The sequence below is a fragment of the Cyprinodon variegatus genome, unplaced genomic scaffold (genome assembly GCF_000732505.1).
Source record: "Cyprinodon variegatus isolate N-32 unplaced genomic scaffold, C_variegatus-1.0 Scaffold199, whole genome shotgun sequence".
Taxonomy (NCBI): Eukaryota; Metazoa; Chordata; class Actinopteri; order Cyprinodontiformes; family Cyprinodontidae; genus Cyprinodon; species Cyprinodon variegatus.
This window is the reverse complement of record NW_015150652.1, coordinates 127581-150842: the sequence shown is the minus strand read 5'-3', so window position 1 is coordinate 150842 and position 23262 is coordinate 127581. Positions and strand designations below refer to the sequence as shown.

The 23262-nt window shown below is 35.8% G+C and overlaps 1 protein-coding gene across 1 annotated transcript in view; it reads right to left on the bottom strand.

Moving 5' to 3' along the window:
- LOC107087914 (microtubule-associated tumor suppressor candidate 2-like) overlaps positions 1 to 23262 on the bottom strand; it is a 53563-nt gene that overhangs the window by 5577 nt on the left and 24724 nt on the right. Inside the window, exons 5-13 of the mRNA XM_015379754.1 lie at positions 12530 to 12697; positions 8635 to 8733; positions 5006 to 5184; positions 4797 to 4922; positions 1948 to 2014; positions 1322 to 1536; positions 1127 to 1232; positions 970 to 1043; positions 778 to 876 (exon numbers count right to left, since the gene is read on the bottom strand). Coding sequence (XP_015235240.1) covers positions 778 to 876; positions 970 to 1043; positions 1127 to 1232; positions 1322 to 1536; positions 1948 to 2014; positions 4797 to 4922; positions 5006 to 5184; positions 8635 to 8733; positions 12530 to 12697 — 1133 coding nt within the window. The remainder of the gene's footprint in view (positions 1 to 777; positions 877 to 969; positions 1044 to 1126; positions 1233 to 1321; positions 1537 to 1947; positions 2015 to 4796; positions 4923 to 5005; positions 5185 to 8634; positions 8734 to 12529; positions 12698 to 23262) is intronic.

Here is a 23262-nt window from a genome sequence, read left to right as displayed (position 1 = left end):
GTAATTAGAAAAAGCTTGGAAAGAGTTTGAATACTTTAGAAAGGCAGTAGGTAAAACATGTTTCCTTTAAACTCGTACTCGTACTCGTCGTCTCCCGCTTTTCTTTCCTTTAAACTTTTCATTTATTCCAGCCACACTGGATTAGAATTTCTTTCGAGACATTGGATAAATTCACAGTGCAGGCGGAAGTGACATAAATCTGATTTTTTTTTTACCCATATGCGATATGTATCTGATCTATTCATGACAGTCTGAACATTACAGATAAGAGTTTTTTTTTTTTTTTCAAATGTGACCCAGGCCACTTGACTATATGGTCCTAAATCTGATACATATCTGATTTTTTTTTCAAATGCCTGGAATGTGTGAACATCCAGGTCACATTCATCTGACCTGGACGTCATTAATACTCAAAAAAGGTCCATATTCTGTGTCTTGCAACACAGAAGCAGGAAGAAAAAAATAAAAACAACCAGAGTGGATGATGATGATGCAGAGAGCAGCCTTTCTTTTTGATCTTCTTGAAAAGATTGCGTTGATAAAGCACTATCATTCACGCTCACTACTTGTGACACCATTGTGTCCTCTACTGCGCATGTGGAGCAGTTAAGCTGTTCACACAGGGGATCACATAGAAGTCCAATATATTTGGAAATGGGAATAACCATTCAAAATAATCGTATTCCACTAAATAAATCGGAATTGAGCATTAAGGCCTGCAGTATTAATGTGTGAAAAAGATTTTTCTTTTTCAGACACACTGAGATCTATACTCACAATGATTTGTTCATCTGTACTCTTCCTCAAAGCCTCCTCGAAGCGTTTGGCTTTTTCCTTTAGACTCTGGTTTTGAAATGTGAGAGTATCCACTTGATCCTGACCAAAGCCAAAGAGTAGCAATGTTAGATCTCAGAACTATGATCACAAATGAATATATCTGTAAAGTCCTGTCTTAAGGTGACATAATACCTGTAAAGAAAGCTTCAGTTTTTCAAAATCCTCCTCTAGAAGGAGCTTCTGTTGCTCATGAGCTTTTCTCAAGTCTGCACACAAACATGGCAACACATAAACGGAAGTCACTCCTAGTAGTTTCTGCATCACAATTAGTTTTTTTAATCCAACGTACCTCTCATGGTACGGGCATGTTCCTCGTGCAGTGTTGCCATGGTAATATTATGCATGTCTCTGAGCTCCTGCATGGCTGCTTGATGATTAACTGTCACCTCCTCCATCTAACACATCAACAAATATATATAAATAGATATATATGTGCAAACAGCTTGTTATATTTGATGTGAATCATTTAATTCCTCTCTGTCACCTGCTCCTGCTGCTGAGTCGTCAGCTCCTCCATCTCCAACCGGTGTTCCTCCTTTAGGTGCTCCAGCTCAGCAGCGTGACACTTCCTGAGGCTCTCCTCTACAGCAGCCAGCTCTGCCTCCTGCTGCACCTGGAGCTCCTGCAGCTCGCGTTCAAAGGCCACCTCCAGGGCTGTTTTGTCCTGCTGGAGTCTCTCCCAGCGCACTGACTGGAAGGCTGTGCATTAAGCAGATTAAAAAGGGAACGAAAATGTCAAACTTTTCCATTTTGAGGTGATTTTGAGGTGTTCCTATAATCTTTTTTTTTAAAACCTATTAGATGTTTACGGTGAATCAGGTATGAAAATAGTTCAGAGGTTGTTTTTTTTTGTATTACATGCTTATTCTTATTCACATGCAATCACTGAATCTGTGAAATAATTTGACCAGAACTAGTTTTTCAGATGCTCCCAGCAAGAAACATCAAACTAAAAATGAGAACTACTATATTTTCAATCTTAAGCAAATTACTTTGTAATGTGAGTAGAAATAACTACAGTATCAGATTTTTAATTGTGGTGTAGCAAAATAAAAAGATGGAAAGGAGCTAAAATTATTATCTGGTAGCCTAATGTCTATTCCAACTTACTCATCTCCTCTTTAGCCTTCTGTAACTCCAGGGATAATTTTCTTTTACCTTTCTCAGCAGTTTCATTCTGTAAATTAAAAGAAAAACAACAAAACATATTTCTGAGATGGTTTCAAATCTTTTGAAAACAATTATAATTACCGGTACTATGTTTGTATGGTTTATAATAGAATCAACAGTTTCATAGATACACTATATAGCAGGTTTTGGATACCGCTGTCAGACTTCCGAGCTGTTATTGAAAGTGATGTTGAGACTAAATCATAGAGTTGAATGTGCAATAATATTCCTTGAATATTTTTATGTCAAGACAACAAAACAACTGATGTTTGGCTGTTAGCTTCAACATCAACTATGCAGTTTAAATTGATTGAGGGTTTTCATTTAAGGCTTTTCAACCCTGATTATTGGAATTCTCCCTGATTTACTTTGGTGTTGTGTTGACTCCATTAATGCTTTTTCAAAGCATTTATATATTTATTCAGATAGGATTTTAAGAATTATAATTTTAAATGTTTAAATAAACCCCACTTGATTTTATGAGTTAAAGGTGCTATGCAAAAAAAAAAAAGTAACCTTATTACATGTTCATATGAAGTTTCATTTAAAGTTTACTATAGGCCATAAAGGAGACAGAAGAAAGATGGGGACAAAGGTAACCTGGTTTGATTTGACCACAATTAAAAGTACTTGGCTTACATATTAATGTTACATGTTATGGAAAATAACACTTGAGACCAACCTGATCACAATACAATCATGTTTTGGAGATGTTTCCTAAATTACAAACAGGGAATATGATCAATATTGATGGGAGGTGGGTGAGGTTTAGTCCTGGAATAAAATCTGCAAAAGGCTGCAGCAGACTTTAGAATAAGGAAGATACAACTTATTTTAACTTCTGTAGTTTATATCAGTTGATGCACTTGTCCTTGGAGATTCTTCTCATCTACTTAGTTCCAGGATATAGTGGGAATATTCTCACTAAGTCATTGGCAATTATCCTTTCAAAGATAAAAGAAAATGTATTCAATTGTGCAGTATCAGGTAAAACACCTTTAAAATATTTAGACCCTTTTTGATGATATGTCACTGTTTGCTGGGTTTGCTGTTGAGAAAAACATTTCCACTTTGCTGTCTGATCTTTTAAAGAAAATTGTTGTTTGGAGACTTCAACTCTATCAGACATTAAATTAATCTACATTCAATTAAATGTAACACTGACAACCCCATACATGTAACAATGTTTCTGTTAAAACTTAACATCTAAATTATGGTCATTACTGAGGTTATTGTTTGCAAAGTATGACAGAGATCTACCATTCAATCAAACCAATTTACATGACTTGGTGCCTGATAGTATCTCTGTGTTTGCTTTAACCTGAAAAATGTAAGGTTTGTTAAGTTTGATTGTTTATAGCTTCCCCTAGTCTTTGCCCTTTCTGCTATTTATTAGAGATATTACAACTATTTATGGAGCTATGGGAGCATGGACGTAATTTGGAGGGAAGACAAGAGGGAAATGTCCCCTAGATTTTTCAAACCTCCGTTTTTGTCGCCTACAAGTTTTACTGTCCGAAAACAATATTAGGCTACAGTACACATACATTCACCTAGCACTAGGACTAAGAGGAAAACTGCAGCTCAAACTGAAGCCTGCTTCCCTAAGTTTAGTCTGCCTACAACTCCTGATTGGCCCACCATCTTTTCTTGTGTGATCGACTGTCACCACTGTCACTCCTGAGAAGCTCAGTTTACAAACATCTGAAGCACCACTGAACCTGGTCTGTGATAGGATGGTCAAACACGCTGAAGTTAGTTTTATCAAAAAACTTGCATCACACCTCACTTATAAAAGCAACGTTTCGCCCATGTATGGGAGGATCCACTTTTTCTTCTATTGAGATCTGGGACTTCTCCTCTCCAAGTCTCTTTCTGGGTCATCTCTCTGGTTGTCTTTATCTTGGCTGGCAAAGGCAGTACTGGTCTTATCATTTATTTTCTTACTATTTCTTCTTTGTGCAGACGAAGCTGCTGTTTTTTGGTTCGCATAATGAAAACAAGTTGGAAGTGAAAAGTTTTGCTCCCAGTCCCAACCAATGAACAAAGAAAATACAACATTTGGTAATAATTTGCACACATGTTGTAGCACATGCTTGTTTTAACCAGTTGCTAACCATCCACATTCTCAAAGAAAATAAATCTCATATCCATAATAAACAGGTCTGAAAGTCAGATGAAACAACTTGGGTTTAAGACCAACACAGGCAGCAAAAGCAAAATGTTACTACAGCTGTCATATGTAGTTTTTACCAGCAGGGGGAGCTTAAACCATTTATACTGTCCTCCAGGTCTCTTTTCCTGCATCACTTTACTGCAAGCTGAGGGAATGCAGTGCTCAGACAATGACCATAAAGGAGTCAGACAGACACAGACAGTACCATTGCTTTCCTGTCTAGGAGCCTAACTCACAACATCAGACACAGCAGAGTCAAACCAGCTCAGATTCACCATCATAGATCCGTTCTTCAGACAGCCAGTCTTTTCACATCAACACATCGACCTTGTGGGGCTACAAAATGCATCTGTCCTCGAGTTCATTTATGTAAATGTTACACGTGTGTTTGAATCAATCAAGTGCCAGAGAAAACAATAAAGAGAGAAATATTGTTCACAGGGGGATTCTGTTGTGAAAAGTTACTTCATAGAAAATCAGAGGGAATGATAATGCTTACATAAATGTTAACTTTTTTTACCCTTCACAAAAATATTTGGATGCTTAATAAAATGTTAAGCTTTCCTAAATAGCGAGAGGCCCTTACTTGCATTTTTTGACTTCAGTTTGTTACCTTAAGGCAGTAATGCTGAGTAGTGATTATGAAGGCATCTAGACCAAGAGAAGCTCTACTCAGCTCATTTCTCAGAGCCTTCAGCTGCCTCTCCTGGAGCTCACAGTGCCTCTGCAGCCTTTGAACCTTTCAGTGACAAAAAAGGGAGTTTAGAATAAAGCAGAAGAATGCAAGCTTCAAATACTGAGGGAAATTTTCTCTTTACTGACCTCCTCCCTTTGCTCCATCCTTTTCTTCTCATCTGCTTGCTTTTCTTGCTCTTTCTTCTGAGCCTCTTCATTCTCTCTCTGCAGGCTCTCCTGCTGAGGTTTCAGGGGGGCCACACGGCGTGGTGACCCTGTGGGAGTGGAACCCCTCACTGCTGCTGCAGGTCGCTGCCCGGGCTGGACTTCAGGGGGAAACAGAAAACAGAGGAAATTATGTCGGGTAGAAAATGGGAGGAATTATGTGTATTACAGGAAAGAGGAAATTGGAATTCAAAACAGAGAATTTTTTATTTTATCTGCTTTTCCTGAGATCTGATCCAACACACTGAAAATATATTCATATGCAAAGGTCCAATGTATACAACAGGAATTCTTAAAAATAGTAGAACATACTAGTGGCGTGGAAAAGTAGTGATATAAAGTTTTCTTTGTTTTAATAAAAATATGAAAGCAGTATTCTGTGTTTAGTTTCACACCTCCGTATCTTTATACTCCTAAATGAAGTCCTATATCATTCACAAGTCATATCACACAGTGAAATGGAGTCCAAATTTACATAACCCCGTCATAAATCCAACGTTTTTGCAAAAGCCTAAGAAATGTGTTCGTATAGAAAATATCAAAATATTTGAACATCCTACAGCTTTGTTTAATTACTCATCTGAACATAAAAGAGCATGAAAGGACTGCCATCTTGCCAAAAAAAAGTTCAAATATGTAGAAGTAGAAAATGTTTAACGTCATGCAAAAAATAACTGTATATCACACTGAATTCAAAATCCCTGTGGTGCCAGTTGGTCGTGGCAGCAGTATAGTGGAGATGCATTGTATAATCGGAGACAATAAAAGCTGTTCAGACTTCATAGGAAAGTGGATTGAGTCATATTTCATATTTTAGCAGGGCAATAAAACTAAGCGAACAGTCAGAGTTAGAATCCAATTCAAAGTGCATCTAAGGGGTTCAACAAACTACTAAATAATAAAAGCTCCCCAAACTTTTTTAGATTTCATGCATTATCTTTCTTTTCTTCTTCAGTTATGGACTACTGTACTTTGTGTCGGTCAGCCCAAAAACATGACACTGCATATATCTTCATGATTTCTATTTTGATGTACTAATGAAACCAACAGCTGTTAAATGAAGAGAGCTATGGCTGGACCTGCTGCTAATGATCAGCTTCATGAGATAAATGATTGCAAGTTAATGAAATCTTTTCTGCAGAGGACGCTTAGTGGTCGTTGTTAATCTGATATTCCTTCCTCTAATTTTATGACAAATGAGAATAATATCTGTGCTGCATTAGAATTAATTCAAAGAGCACATTACGGTAAACATATCAGGGTTTATTGGTACTTATGTAAATGTTTGTTAACAATTAGCCTATGAAATTGTTGCACCCATTAATGATGAGGGTAATTTGAAAGCTAGGCAAACATGCTTACCTACATTGAAGCTGACATACAGATAAGCCCATTAACCCGTGTTTATGTCAGATTTCAAAGGTTTATAACAAAAATGTACAAAATCTTATAGCCTAAAGTTGGAACATTTTTTAAATCCATCCACTGTGACCCAAGAACTGTCCCCTTTTCCATCCCCAGCCTAAGCCATATCAACTGAACCTACTGAAGCAAGTGTGAGTGGTTTCCATGACAACATGAGGCAGAGATTGGGGTGCAGGGTCCCAGGTAATGGGAAAGAATTGGTTAGAGGAAGGTGGGTGGGATGGGGGATAAAATAAGAGAGAAAGCTGTGAGATAAAAGAGAGAAAAGAATTGCAAGGCGATATTGAGTAGGAGGGGGTGGGGAGAAGACACTGAATGACCATAATGATGAAAAATGTCCAAAACCCATTAAGATAAGTAAAAAAAGAAAAAAAAAGAAAACTGATAAGAAAAGTGTAAGAATACTCCCCTTAAAGGGCAAGCAAATTTTTGCTTTTTAAAACCCATACATCTTGCAGCATTTAACAACATCCATACTCTCTGTTTTAAGTATCTCTCTTAATCATTTGCACCCCATATTTCCTGACAAACACACATGTGAACACATACTTGAAGACATCAATAGGTTCTATCTGAAAGGTTACAGAGAGGATACTGAATACTAAATGATTGTGATGCAGATGGGGTAGGGAGGAAGGCTTTAGAATATTAACACAAGCAACTATGTGAGAACAATGAGGTCCGGCCTAGCTGAGAGGGGAGGCAATACATAGTTGTTTTATTGGATTGGAGCTGAAATATTCCTGTCTCTGCAATCAATGGTAAAATATAGCTTTTTTAGCATCCTGGATTTTTGTGATTGGTTGGAAAAAGGACTGGATGGGGGAAAAAAAATCATTTCTTCTTTATCAGAGTATAAAAGGATTTTTTTATACCAGATAATATAGTTAATAGTACAATTAAGCAAGGTGCAGGAAAGAAAAGAAGTAAATAGTAGCATTGCGGTGAATATTTATGACAGAAGGAAAACGCACAGCTCGGGAAGGCTTTCTTCTGTAGGGATACAGCTGAAAGTTTGCTGCAATCCCTTGACAAAATGTTTTTACCACTGCAGAGCTGGGAAAAAGAAAAGCCTTGCTTTTTGTTTGCTGAATCAAATTCTAGCTGAAACTGAACACTCAGCGTGACACACTTGGAAAAACCACAAGTTTCCTTTGGATGTGGGTGAATTTCACAGTTTGAAATATAAACAAACAGAGAAAAAAAACACAAGGATCTAATATTTACATACGAAGGAGAACGGTAAGAATCAAACTAACCATGTGTTAAAAATATAACTTTGAAGATCCAGAAAAAAACCCTATTGTTGCATTATATGCACATTTGATATGCAAAGCTAAAAGTAATGCTATGGTTAATAATAACAATTACAAACTACTTAAATATTTGAGAAAGTTCATCGTTAAATTAAATTAAATTACAGAATTATCAATTAAGTTTAGATATTTCACTGAATCAATAAAAAAGTGAAATGTATACATTACATGAGCATTAAGTAAGCTGATTAAATACAATTTAATTAATTTCAAATATTTTTTATGTTAACTTTAATGATTTATGGAATCATAAGTTCAGCTTATCAGAAAATCTTAGCATTACAGATGAAAAATATTTCCAGACAAAAATGCATCCAATAAAAAAAAAGGGTACTGTACCGTATAAGGATAAATTATTGCAGCAGTGTGGCATGGCTTTCAGGTGATCAGCCGGCTGAAGTGTTATCAACAATTTTTGAAGTGATTAATGTGATATTCTTCTTTCTAAGAAATAAGACTTTGTATTTTTTATTATCTGTATGCTAAACTCTGCAAAATCTAGATATTTAAATGTTGGAAATACACCATCCTCTGTTTTTTGGCCAGTTTTCTATTAAATTCCTTAATAGAATCAAATGTTTAATAAATCCATAGAGACTAACTTGTACAGTACTTTGAAATTTACTTTTATAACCTCTGTTAAACCCTCTTATTTTATTTGTGAAATGTAAACCAAAAAATAGCTCTTCAATTTTTATTCTGTTTCATATTGTTGGAAAAAAAAAGTTTATAGTTGTACAGGAGAGCCACTTTGTGTGTATTCATTTTCTCGTCAGTTTCTGTATAAAATGTGACTTAATGATTACCTACCTGGAGACTGCAGCTTAGGGGGAACAACGGCTAGCCTCTTAGGGGAAGAAGGGAGAGAACGTGTGACCTCTAAACTCCGCTGAAACTCCTTCCTGCCAACTGTTAACACAAAGGAATAAAACAATGAGGGGTTTTATCCTCTGGCAATCCTACATCTGCTAATGCTCCCACAGATCAAACATCTGGAAAAACCAATTGCGCTATGTATCTATCAGATTATATTATTATAAGGTAATAATATATTAACAAGGTATAAGGTTTTTATTAACAAGTGATGAAAAATCATAATAATTAACAGGGATAAATGTTATAAAAGCATTTTTTTTAAATAAAATTATACTAGACGCATTAAAATTGATGCTCTTTAAAAAAAAATCAAATGTATTTATTATGATTGTATATTCCTCCTTAGATTGTCTTTACATGTTAAACCTTGTTAGCTCATGCTGCTATAATTATCCAGTAGAGAATGGGCAGAGAACCCATTCAGAAAAATACCAAACAGACAAAACAGATACCAATTCCAAAGAGAAATCAAACAACATAGTAGTCATGCTTTTCATCCATTATAGGAAACCGGAGTACCCAGAGAGAACTCACACATATGCAAGTAAAATAGGTTAAATCTATGCAGAAAGACGTCTTAATGTTCGCTGTATAGTCACTTTCTGAAGAGCTCCAGTTATGAAATGTCTCATACCTTCAATCATTAAACCAGAAACCTTCATATTTCATGTTTTTCATATTTTTTTATTACTCTTCCTTTTTTATCCCCCCCTGCTGTGTGCTATATAAGAGTTCATCAGGACCATCTGTCAACCATGAACAGGACATCTAGTCCTATTTTAGACATTTAAGTATGTTTTATTTTATGTTGCGCTCGTGTGTTTACTTTTATGTTACCTAATATATTTTACACAGCTGGAGAAATGTGCTGGTGTAAAGCAAGCAGCAGGTTTTACAGAACAATGCTAGATGTGTCGCGCTGAAGCTCCAAGAGCTGAGGATGAAACTGTGTGAAGAGAAAAAAGTGAGAAGGGTTTCAAGAGGTTCGCAGAGAGCCTGTCAGGAGGCAGAGAGAAGAGGGAAAATAGTGGCTTTGAAAGGAAACTAATTAAAGCTGTTATATAAGAGAGGCCTCTGTTCCCCAAAAAATCCCTTTATAACCCTGGAGAGATACATCATGGCTCCAAAGACATTTTTTATGGGTTAACTATTGTGTGTTCCATCTACTTAATCTGTTGTCATTCATAAGCTGCTCTCAGAGTGGCTCATGCTGCAGGTGTGCAGATCAAAAATCAAATCATGCCAATATAAAAAGTGCTGGAATATGTCTACAAAATTGTTTAATAATGTTTATAGCCATGGCTAATTTGCAACACATTTTCTAAGTACAACCTTTAACAGTTGAATGCAAAGTTAAAATGAACAGAATACAATAAATGACCAGAAAGTGATATAAAACTATGCCTTCAAATCGATTATAAGATCTAGCAATTCTTGTTCATCTATAGTCGATTCTTAAGCCTAGAAATAAACAACTCTGAAAGGATCCTAAAATCTGATGGTAATAAATTCCAGAGGTTAAAAGTCTTTAAAGGTGCACAGTGATATTTAGCAGTCATGATTTGTGGGCTGCCTACAGTGACTCTGGAGATTCATACCAATACAGTGCAGTAATATCAAAGTAGAAGAGGTTGAATCCAAGATCTGCTGCTTAAAAACATAGAATATTATTAAAATATACCCAAGTCAAATCAACATTTCAAAGTAACAGATAGAGCCTTTAGGATTATTGGGCTATATGCAAGAACTGTTCCTATGAACAAATTGATTTCTAATGTTATAGGAAAACATTTTTTATGAGAAAATGGAGGTAAACTAACTATAGTTGTTTTGTTTTGAAATTATAGCTAAAATTCTAAAATAAGAACCAGGCGCATGTGAAAATATTGCAAGATTATTAAAAAGCATAGCAACAGTTACCTGTGTGGATCTGATTGAAACATCTTTCATGTTTCAACAGTGAAAACCTGACCTTCAGTGTTTTTCAAGAGACCCTATGGTATCCCAAATCAATTAAGATAAAAGCCTTTGGTGGCGGTTATATATCGCCTTCCATAAAGCCGCAGACAGATTTTTATTTTTTTATTTTAGTGCATTCCATTAGCACAAAGGGGACTTTATCAAGAGAAATTGTGAAAATTTGAAATAATAATTAAGTAAATTAAAAATTAAAGGTCATAAGACAAGATCACATGATTTCAACATCTTAAAAAGTACTTTAATGAAGTGATTGTGTGAATGAATGAGTGAATGGATTTACACTGAACTTTAAGTAGACCGGTTATTATTTCCAGGTGGAGCATCTAAATAACTGGTCCTCCTAATTGTCAATCATTTTGACGAAATGTTTACGTAAGGCCGTCCTAAGTTTTTGTCCGGGTATCTTTTTCTGCGGGTGCGCACCTTCAGGCGTATATCTGTGGGGAGCTACGGTTTGAGACAGTCATTGAAGCTCACCTTTCTCACCGCGGTTTTCAAAAATGGCCGACGGTCGTAAGAGAAAAAGTGTCTACGGAGTGTATGAGAACAAAAGAAAGGCCTCAGAACTGGCAGATATATCCCAAAATGCTTTCCGTGGAGAGCTCGCATCGCAAAGCATTATGAGATTTGTTGTCACAGCGGCCAGCTGTCGCCATAGCCTGTCGCTACCTGACAGCAGTGATTTATAACATAGATAGCACAGGCATCGCGCAGTAGCCCAACGGGTAAGTGATCATCTATCCGAACGGTAAGTTGACTGCGTTCACTAGAAAGTACACTATATAGTCCCCGCTATATATAGTGATTGAGGGATTTAGGGGTCAGGGCAGATATAGGGCACAGTAAGCTTTTATGAGCTATGAGAACAGCAACTTTTAAAGAGAGCGTGCAAGAGGAGAAATGGGCTTGTGCATGCTATTGCACATGCATGTTTTTGTGGAGAGGGTGGGTCTTTTAAAAAAATTTGACAAAATCCTCCACAATACCTTTAATATTCAGGATACCTAAAATATCATAACAATAAATGAGATCAAGAAACAATGGAAAGAAAACAACATAAAAAAAGAAACAATGTGAGCAACAGTCTGACAGTGGCAGTTCAAGGTATAAGATCCCTGTATATCGGTCAACGGAGCCTTTTTTAATCTACATAAAGAAAACATTGTTATATTGATGACATAACGTAGCGGATGTTTGTTGATTTTGACAGGGACAAATCTTGTCAAAAAATAAGCACCCAAACATGTAAGTAACCAAACATGAGGATAAAACCAGGTAAAAGAAAATGAATCAACAGCAGTGTCTGGATCTCTGGGTTGCTGTTTTTCTTCCAAACATGTATGTTAGTCAAACAACCCAGAAAATATATATGATAATTAATATGACGCTATAAAGAATAAAACATTTCACATTTTATTCTATATGGATTTATTCTAAATCTCACTCTACAAGTGAAAAATAGTGTTGTGTGTGAAAAGTGTCCCAGCTTCTCACCCAACTGGTGTTACTTTTGCAAAGTCAGGTGAGATCTAGCAAGAATTTCACTTTTTCTCAGCTTTCAGCTCTAAAGGTTTTATATTTCAGGAGAAAAGTACAACTCCACCCCACAAAAAAGCTGCCATTTAAACAGTAATAATTTGCAAAACAATAACTGAAAAAAATAATGTAGTGACAGCACTGCAGCATTCAGTGCTGTCACTAAGTTATATTTTTCATTATTCTATTTTTTAGCATAAGTCATCTACATGTAACATCAACACTTATAAATACAGCTCTGCTCCTCATAAACCCCAATAAGAAGAGTAAAGATAGTGTTTTGAATGGTTTCTGTTCACAAACATCTACTCACCTCCAGGGGAGCTTTTTGGCGGGGGTGGCAGGTAACGCCGTGGCAACACCGGGGTAGAAGGAGGTTGGAGGCCGCTGCTGCTGCGACATGGCGGCCCTCTATGTTGATCTATCAGCGGAGGGCTCTTTGTCACTCTGTGAAGCGGAAGCTCCTCACTCACATTCACACCTGGAAAACATCAAATATAACCTTTCATCTCTGAGGTATATTTATTTAATTTCCCTTTGGAATTAATAAAGTATGTTTTAATTCAATTAAATTGAATCATTTTTCCATAAATATTCAGCCACAAATATGTTTTTTTCTTTTTTTTCCTGAACACTCATCTATCCCTGCTTACCATGAATATATTATTTATTTTCCCACCTTTCACAGGTGGGTGACCCTGTTCTGTTTAAAATTAGACTCACTGGACCACGAAATGGTTTGTTACTTGTGGGTCTTGGTGCTGCCCCCAATCTTCTTTTTCTAACCAGGATCAGACTATCTCTTCTGCTCATGTACACAAACAAACTCACCTCCACTCACTCATGTACTGCTCAATGCAATCTTTAGCCACTTTATCTTGCAAATAAAGTAACAAGATGATGGCTTGTTTATTGAAGTATTAGTATTTAGAAAAGCAGTTTGACTTTCTAAGCTACTAGAAGAATGAAGGTTTCTCTTATGTTGTGCCAAACACCCCTCAGGTTTCTGGGATTAGAATAGTTCACTGCAGGGTGCCTCATATTATCCGAGCAGTTATGCAAGAGAACAGATTGCCTCTCTGACCAAACAATTCTCCCAGATTGCAGCAACAAATAACTAAACATTTACCAAGTGCATATTCCAAACAAAAATATTGAAATTCATCAATGTAGCTTTCCTAAAGTGTTTTTTCTAATGTACCATTACTTTTGAAACCTAACAATTCAGCATCAAAGCTTGAAAAAATGGCAGCAAAAGGAAAGAGCATCAATAGTGGTATCCAACTTAAATTTATGTTCAAGGTTTACATGGCTAGGATCTACAAGAATTAATTTAAAACAATGATACGAGAGAAGTAGCTTTGGAGAAGCAAAATGTTGGCTCCACACAAAAGGAAAGAAAGAGTCTGCCCTTTGTTCACCACATTGTAAACATGATGTTTGTGAAAAAGATTGTAGTTCGAAATAATAAGAATTAAATTTTGTCTGCTCCAACAATAAAAAACACCACGGTAATACACACATAATAACTTTTTGCAAAGAATTGTCCACTTTGACTTTTAATGATTAGTTTGAGATTTCAGTCATTGAAATAAATAGAACATAAGGAGCTATAAGTTTGAATTCACCAAGAGGAAAAGTTTTAGAAATAAAAATGTGCACTGTATGTCCGTTATCTGAGATAACAAAAGCTAAAGCAATTAACCTGTCTGTAAACATTTCAAGTGTTAATGTTAAAATCTCCAGTAAGGCACACAGGTAACCTGAGCTGAATGTAGAATTCCATTCTGCCCTTTATGGATTTCTGTTTAACTTTCTTCTTGAAATTTCAGTTATGTATGTCATTCTGTATCGGTGGTCATTGATTACTTTTCGATTTGGTGTTATATTTAAACAGTGTTATTTTTTGAGTTACTCTTTGTTAACCCCTTGTGCAAATATCCACACCTGTATGAAGATCGGTTTCAATTTTCACAAATACACATATGTGACTCATACACACACAGCACAAGATCCACACACACACAGCGCAATTCACGCAAGCACAAAAAATTCACACACACAGCACGATTGGCCTTGTGATTGGCTAATACAAGGGAGCTCTGTGATTGGTTGCAAACCATCCACTGTTTAAAAAAATGCATTTGTGTATCAAGGCACATCAGGAGAATCTCAAAAATCCAAACACGAATGCAGTGAAGTTTAAAGACTATTGGTACTTTGTAATTTAATTTATAATTGTTTATGAACCAGAAATACTTTGGGTAACCTTGTGCTGTGCGTGTGTGAATCTTGTATGCTTGCATGAATCGTACTGTGTGTGGATCTTGTACTGTGTGTGTGGATTTTTTTGTGCTTACGTGAATGATGCTGTGTTTGTGGAACTTGTCCTGTGCATGTATGAATCACATATGTGTATTTGTGAAAACTGAGACCAATCTAGCACCATACACCTGCACCATATATGGTGACATTCTTTGTTCTCTTCCCCCATATATACACTTTCTGTGCAGTTCCTCATTGCTGGATCAGATCCTCTTCATTGCTTCTTGTATGGTTCTCCTGCACGTCTCTAGTTTTCGGTTTCCCTGCCTGTTATTTCTGGATTTATGTTTTTGTACCATCTACTTCAGTATTAAAACTGCAAAAACAATTTCTCCCTCTTTTACTCTGCATTTGGGTCCACAACAACATCCACCAACCCTGACTAAGTCAGAATAAACAGGACACCAAGATACTTGATTCATCCTCTGGATGTGGAGAGATCCCGCTATATTATTTTGCTTTTTTTTTACCGTATATGTGGGTAAAAATGTTGACCTATAGTTATATGGGACAGTTGACACTGCTTCGTCACAACACTTTGCTTGTATTTTACATTTATCTTTACACACTCTTGAATAGGTCACTTGACAGGTGCCTAAGGTACTGTATGTTCTGCTGAAGTTGGCACAAAGACCGGTTAAAAAAATAATTCCACTAATGTGCAGTCCTTACTGGTGCTCTTTTTTGTTTTAAACAAATATTCAGAGGACATAAACAACAACCGAATTTCCTCTGCTGCCATTTTTCCACATTCTAATGGACTTCAGCCAATGAAATACGAGAAAGAGGAAGAAGCACAATTTCCTAAAGAGGAAGCTGATAGGAATAAAAAAAACAAAAACAGAAAAGAGTGACAAAGAGAAAGAAATGGATGACAGAGAAGAAGAGTGAAGATTCAGGCATTTTCTGAGGGTGTATGAAAAATGTTGAACAAATTTAAAAGAGATCTGACAATTGGGAAACAGCTGGGGGAAAAAAGGGAGGCACTTTTCCCAGCTCAGCAGGAGGTCATTTTCTAAGAGCAGTTTCTTGCTCATTCCAGCAAAACATGCTGAATGCTGCCGACTTTTTTTCTGTCAAAACAAACAAAATGCAAATAGATTTTAAAAAGCAAAATTAAGCTACAGTATCTGAATGAAGCCTCACAGTTAGCCTGGTGTGAAAAAAAAAAAAACAATTATTATTTAAGATGATCCAGAATTGTGCTAAGACCTGAAATCTAATTTATTTTTGATGAGCTCAGCTTCATCAAAACATTCATCAGCAAAAATATCCTCAAATGCTGTCTTGAAGCTGAATTTACAGAAAGCTGCCCTCTGCATTTGCACAACCAAACACATTATGTGTTGACATGGAAGGAAGCTCCACAGCTGGTATTGCTGACTTGCCTCAGGAATTAATAAGGAATACATTTTATTCAATGATCCATAATCCCTTTGGAAAATAACTGAAACCAAAAAGCATCTTGCAAAAACTATTTAATCTAGCAGTCACTGGTCAGTACACTTTACCATATTTTTATTCATTCATACACATTTAGGACAAACATTAAATTACAAAAATAGTTTCTACAGGTTAAGGCTGCTTGAGGACATGAGTACCATTTTCATTTTCATCATTGTTTCAGTCTATCAATATTCGAAAAAATCTATGGTATTTGTTAATACAACCTAAAACTTGATGCTCTAGTTTTTTTCTATTCAATTTAGCTTCATATGTTCTGTTCCTATTTGACAGTGACCCCACCCCACAGAGAAATATCAGCTGGGCTACTTCCATCAACACTTTTGATTACAGATGATAGAGTTGGGCATGGTTTTTAGTCTTTAGTCCGGTTTCTCTCCTACAGTAGATAAACCTATGGGCTCAGTATGTGACCTCTTTCATCCCTTGGCCTGAAAACCGTCTCAAAGCTCATCTGCTAATTGTTTTTCCCTAAACAGAGCCATCTGTGGAGTTTGTTCACCATTACATTTTGTATGTCTGCTTCTTTTTGAATGTCTGCCTCTCTGTCCTTCACTGCAAAAAACAACAACAAAAAAACATTTCTTGAATTGAGCAAGTAAGTGACACACTATGCTGATGGAATATGACAATTTACATTCAAAATAAGAACAAAAACAACATCAGGATTTTATTTTAAGTGCATAATATCTGATTATTTTATTTTAAGGATAAAAAAACTAATTCCATTGGCAGATCAACTTATTTACTTATTTAAATTAAGGGTGAATAAACTTTTTTTCAGAAATGCGCACCCAAATTTAGATACTTGTTGGCTGGCCTCGGCAGACGGCTGCTTATATTGAGCCTGGTTCTATATGCATGCTCAGTGTGAGGGATTGATGTAGAGTCCATGACAATATACATAAGCTTATATGCTGCAAGTCAATGACCTGATGCAAACAGCTGATTTTTCCTTAGATTTTTAAAATCTTTTTAACATTCTGACTGTATGATCTGATTGAATTGTCTCTATATAGTCTCTTGAGATGGCTTGTGTTGCGAATTAGAGCTATATAAATAAACTAGAATCAAAGTTTATTTGAATGGAAGTGAATACACAAGTATACTTTTAAAGAAAAACAATAATAGTTTTTTTACAATAATATAAATAATGGAATAAATAGGATTTCAGTGACTGATATATATTTGTTGTTTTGTTTTGTATTAGATATGATCTATTCAGTTACAATAAACAAAAATCCTGTCATATGTTATTCAGTGCCACACTGAAATACAGAAATAAAGGCAGCACTATTGGGAACCGGCTTATGGTGGGGCCCTTGACAGAAATAGGAACTTATTGAATCGTTCCCCCTGTATGTGATGAATGATTTGTACAGAAACAGAAATCTGGATTACAATGTAAATTGTAGTTGACAATAAATTGATTGATTGATTGATTGATTGATTGATTGATTGATATATATCTTATTTTTTTCCATGGGCTGAACTGCAGTAACCTTGCGCTGCAAACTGGATTGTCGCGAGATCAGAGTTTTCAATCTCACAACAAATCCAACTAATGTAGAACTTAAGTCAGTTCTACACATATCAATCTGGCTACTGCCAGGTTAACTGCAGGGCCATTAAAAGCCCTACAAACAATTTTTAAATGAAGAAGGAATTATTATGTCAAATTTAAAAAGAGATGAGTGTGATGTTAAATGGATGCCAATAAAACAAGGAAACTTTCAAAGTCTATGTGAAACCTTAAACAAAAAAAATCATAATACATTAATGATAATAGCACAGTTATAACACCTTTACATGGTTAGAGTGTAATAAGAGAGCATATTAAAAATTCAGAAAGGTTCAAATTTATTCTAGATTAAAAAGATGGCAAAGATATTTTAATTTCTAATAATAACCATCAATCTTGAATACTCATGTATTACGTTTTCAAGGGAAAACAAGTACAAGGACCCAGAGAGAGACGAGGTGAGACGACAACAGCGATGACAGGACCAGCAACAACAGGGAACCAACAAAGAGTGAGAGCAGAGAGAGAGCATAAATAGCTGACAGAGACAAAGGGAGGGCTAACGAGCTGACAAGGAGCAGGTGTGAGAGGAGACAACGAGGGAGCCAAGGGGAAAGGAACACACACACACAAGAGGGCTACAGAGGACAACAGAAAAACATGAGAACTAACAAATCTAGAAATAACAAAAAAGGAATTAAACCAATAAAACTAGGGAACATAGAGCAAAGTAAAGCACAATATAACCAAAACCATGACACTTTCTCTCTGTGGCAGTTTTTCAGGTTGGAATATGGGTGGATGTTATTTTTTCAGCCTTCATGACTCACTTATAGATGCAAGTCTTTTAGAGTGAAAAGTTTAGATGCAGCCACAGTTGTTGGAAATCAACTGGAGATATCAGTTTGAAGGCTTTGCTGCAGTTTTTTAATTGAATTTAGGTATTTTCCAACATATATCCATAAGTTTGTTATAATTTTCTAGGCCTGTGTTTAAGGCAATGGTCTTAAATGCAGATCCTTGATCTGTCAACAAGCTCTCCTACCCTAAGCTCAGAATCTCTGCAGCTCTTTCATAGCTGCAAATGTCTTTCAGCTGTCTCTATGATTAGTGCTATTCTTAACTCCAAGTTTAGATCCTTTCTCCTTTCCAATTTATATTTGTTTCATACAGTCCGGATTGTGTGCTACTTAGGTGACATCTGCATCGCTTTCAGACTTAGAGGGAGCTAATTAAATAAGCAAGCCTCACTTTTTAGATTTTATTAGTTTGAAATAATCATAATAATCCTTTCTTTTCCACTTGACAATAATTACATTCTAAATATCAGTATCCTTATTATCCTGATGTGAACCCTTATGCAATATACTGTATTTATAGACCTTTTTAACCCAAAACATATTGGAACAGATTTATATGGATTCAGAGGTGTCATAGGTGGCCTTAATTGATAAGTAAGAGTGAAGTAGTCAGGCATCTTGGGAGCTTTAGATTTGTTTGTTTCAAATCGATAAAGCATTGACTAAATCCAGGTTTAAGTGATGTCACTAGGCCTTCTCAGGTGATGATGGTTTTCATATATTGCATCATGGTTCATGTTATTCACTCTGATCAATTTAAAGAGATAAGAGCCAAATGCAAAAGGAGGATGCTGGTGTGGCATCTCTTCAGCTGTCTTAGCTCTATGGCGAAATCTGATTACTAAGCAAAACAAAGCATTATACATTTTTAGGCCAAAAAATCTAATAATTCGAGAAATCATATTAATCCAATGAGCACAGGATAAAACTGAAGAACCATGCAACCATAAACATCAATTCTCTGATTCAAAATGAACAGCAAACAGAGAGGAAGTGAAATGGGATATAAGCAGGAAAAAAGAGCAGAAAAAGAAGCATCAGAGTAGATGGCATAGAGGATGTCAAACCCCAGATGCCACGCAAGGCTCAGATCTGAATCTCTTGCCAGCTCACGTCGAACAGATGGTTTCTGTGATGCATGCACCCACACAAGCATGCATGCACACATGCGCACAAGTTCACACCCATAGAGCAGCAAATTAGATGTGCCAATTAGATATGGATGCTATTCTGTAGCCAAGGAGAGGAAAAATATCATGGCTGAATCTACCTGAAGCAGCAGATCTTTGATAGAGAAGATAATCTCTAAGGTCTTTTATTTAACTGACGCTCATACTACATTTCATCCAGCTTACTGTTAAACCAACTTTATGGCCTTACCTGGTGTTTCACATAAAAAAAAAAAAAAAAAAGTCAGATCAATGATAGATAAACCTTTGTGTCTCCTTTAGGTCTTCCTGATCAAATAAATGTAAAAAACGTTCAGTCTATGCCACAAAAAAGACAGTGGCTATTCCCTATGCACACAAAAAGTATCCAGGCACCAATTTGTTTAACACAGGGGGATTAAAATAACTAGTCTGGTTCACTTTCATCCAAATTGAGAAAAGAGTTCAAACACCTTTCAAACAAAGGCCACAAAAAACACCAAATTCAAATACAAAGCAAACCAAACCATATTGTCATCAAAGGATTACCGCTTTTACCTTTCATAGCTATCATCTTAGATCTCCTTTTATGTTCCCCTGAGCTTCTCCAGTTCATTGCAAATTAGGAAGACTGGTGCAGATGTTGCCTTTAGGACCTCCTGGGTGTATGTTTGCAGGCTTACATGTGAAATGATATATCTAAACAATCGGTTTATGGATTACAGCTTCCCACACTCTGTAATAATCCCACCATTTAAAATGAAACCTTTTTTAACAATTGTTCACTTGTCTCTAAAATTAAACAAAATAAATTTTCTTCAGAGTTCAGTACAGAGCACTCATCTAAAGAATTAGATAAACCTGCCAGTTTTAACTGAAAATAAATTAAAATATCCATTGAAGCAAAGCTTATATGAATGTGTATTTCCTTCCCATGATTTCTAAAATCTTTTGAGCATTAATTGCACGTCCCTAATGATAATGCTCATCCATGACTTGATGTAATCAACCTGTTTTCCTTGACAGAAACTTTAACCAATCTAATTGTATTGTCTTTGTAAATTACCTGGAGATGACGTGTTCAAAGTCGGCGCTCTATAAATAAACTGAATTAAAGTGAATTGAATGTGGCAGATTGAGAATTTTGTGTGGGACTATAATTGTGGTTTACATGGATCAGAGAGAACAAATCTGTTTTTGCATGCAAACCAACAGTAAATTCTCTGAGAAGTATGGTTCAATGCTAGGACTTTTTGGTTATATGTGTATCTTTGAATATGTCTACTGCAGAGGTGCACCTCTATCAGATGATACCATATTTTAATATAGTTTGCTCTACTTTAAAACTGGCTGTTGATTTGTTTTAATACTTAATAAAACAAAAGAAAGAAGAAATCCCTCTCAGATACCAGATGTTATCTGTATTTCTACTGAAGGGTTAAGATCATAGAGAGTGTTATCCTCCAGATACCTTTGATAAAGGGTTGGGTAACAGCTTTTCTAAAATGCATAACAAAATAAGTGGAAGATTATAGTAGTATTTTGTTACTAAAACAGACCTCGACTATATCTAACAGGCTGGAAAAAAATAGAAATAAAACAATAATTCAAAAAATATATATAATGGTGATGCTTTTTTATGCATTTCTTATTTCATGGTTCTTAGAATTTTTAACAGAATCTTCTTTAAGAACTCACCACTTTCCAATCCAAAATAATAGACGGTTAGTCTGTACATCAATACATCCAGTACCAATGATGTCAAGTAAAAAAGGTTTCTCACAATCTTTTTTCTTCCACAGAAAGGTGTCATAATATTTAGAGTGCACTTGTGAAGGTGTTGAATGACATCATTATAAAGGCAGACCATGGAACAACAACAGTGCTGATATTATTGGAATTTAGTGCAGCATCTGACCCTGTTAATCACTTTTCATTAGGGCACATAAAAAAGTGGGTGGCCATTTTTTATATGCCACTGGTTTAAATCCTGCTGGAAGGAAATTCCCTTTTGTTGTGTCAGTAAGAGACTTAACATCAGAGTCCACTGACATGTGATGTTTCATACGGGGCCATCTTAGGGTCCCTCCAATTCAATTTCTGCTGCTCCACCTAAATCAAATCTTTATAAACAATAACAAAACTTACAATAGCCATGCAGCAGATATGCGGCTATACATTATGATGTCATGTCAGCATGTGACTATAGGCCCATTCAAAGATTTCTACCGCTAAACCAAAACAAAACTGATGTGTTTTTTGATAAAAGGAAGAGTGTTGAAAATATATTGCACAGTTGATCAGACACCTGCAATTGATCCAGAATGCTGTCGCCCACATCCTCACTAAAACGAAACAATCGGAGCACATCACATTGACCCAGATTTAAAAACTTTTAACAGACTTTAAGTTACTTCTGTTAGTCTATGAATCATTGAACTGCTTACCACATAACAATCTTATTGACAATTTATCAAAAACTCAGACCTCTTATAACCTGACCCAGAACCAAACATGGATAAGCACCCTTTAGTTCTTATTCTCTACTTATCTGGAATAAAATCCAAGAAAACTGTTAAATTGCTGAAATCCCATTTAAAATGTATTTGTTTAGAGTTGCCCTTGAAATTGTCATTTGAACTTTATTAGTTAAGTTCTTCCCCATTCTTTCTTTTTTTTATATGCATTTATGGCACTGCAATGTACTTTCATTTTTCTTGTTGAAATGTGCTAAATAGATAAACATGCCTTGTCTTGCAAGTTTATCTATTAATGTATTTGTCTCTCTGCTTTATTTCTAATATTCTTAATATTTAGGACTTCAGAAGAATGTGATTTTTTTGTGAGTTTACATTTTGAACACAGATTTTTCAGCATTGGTTCAACTTCTTGCTGTAAAAGAAACTTGTATGCAAATTCTTATGCTTAGATTTACTGTACCTGAGGCAATGCCTCATAAACATAACAACAGTATGAACTCGTTATAAACAAATTAGAGAAAAAGCATGAAAAAAAATATAATTCAAAGGGAGGGAAACAAGGATGACATAACAGGGGGCCTGATGTGCGTGAGGAAAGAACGCAGGAGCTTACGTCAGCTGTAACTGGGAGGAGAGGAGCAAGCCTTCCTATGTAGGTCACATTAAATAGACATGTTGCTACCTCAATACTCAGCCAAGTAACGAAGCAGCCCTAGAATCACAACTGGAAAATATCAGAGATTCACACTATGAATGCAAATTGAGACAATTTACAGAGTTCACTAAATAGCACATATGATATATTCTTATCTTTTCAAGTAGTGATACGATCTAAGAAAAAGACCTAGTCAGGAGCCGTCTAAATTAGTAAAGAGTTGTGAGAGTGATGTTATCCACTTATGTCCTGTTTAATACAAGAGTTAAAGAGATTTACTTGGCAGGGAAGGTTTGTGATTCATGTTAAACTCTTAACCTTAGATTACTATCATTCTTTTTAACTGAAACAGTTTGTGTAGTACCCTTAGAATCAATCTGTTTTTCAAACTAACCCCAATGTTTAATAGCAAAGCAAGAACTAAAAGTGTTCTGATATGTGGCTCCTTACCCCTTAATTCTACAAAGAATATTCTATAAAGATGAAATGGAAACTTTTCAAAATCTGGTCAAAGTGGAGCAAAACTAAAAAAAAAACTAAAGACAGAATACAATTTCACAATTGGTAAAATAGTGTCATCATTTTGTTTAGA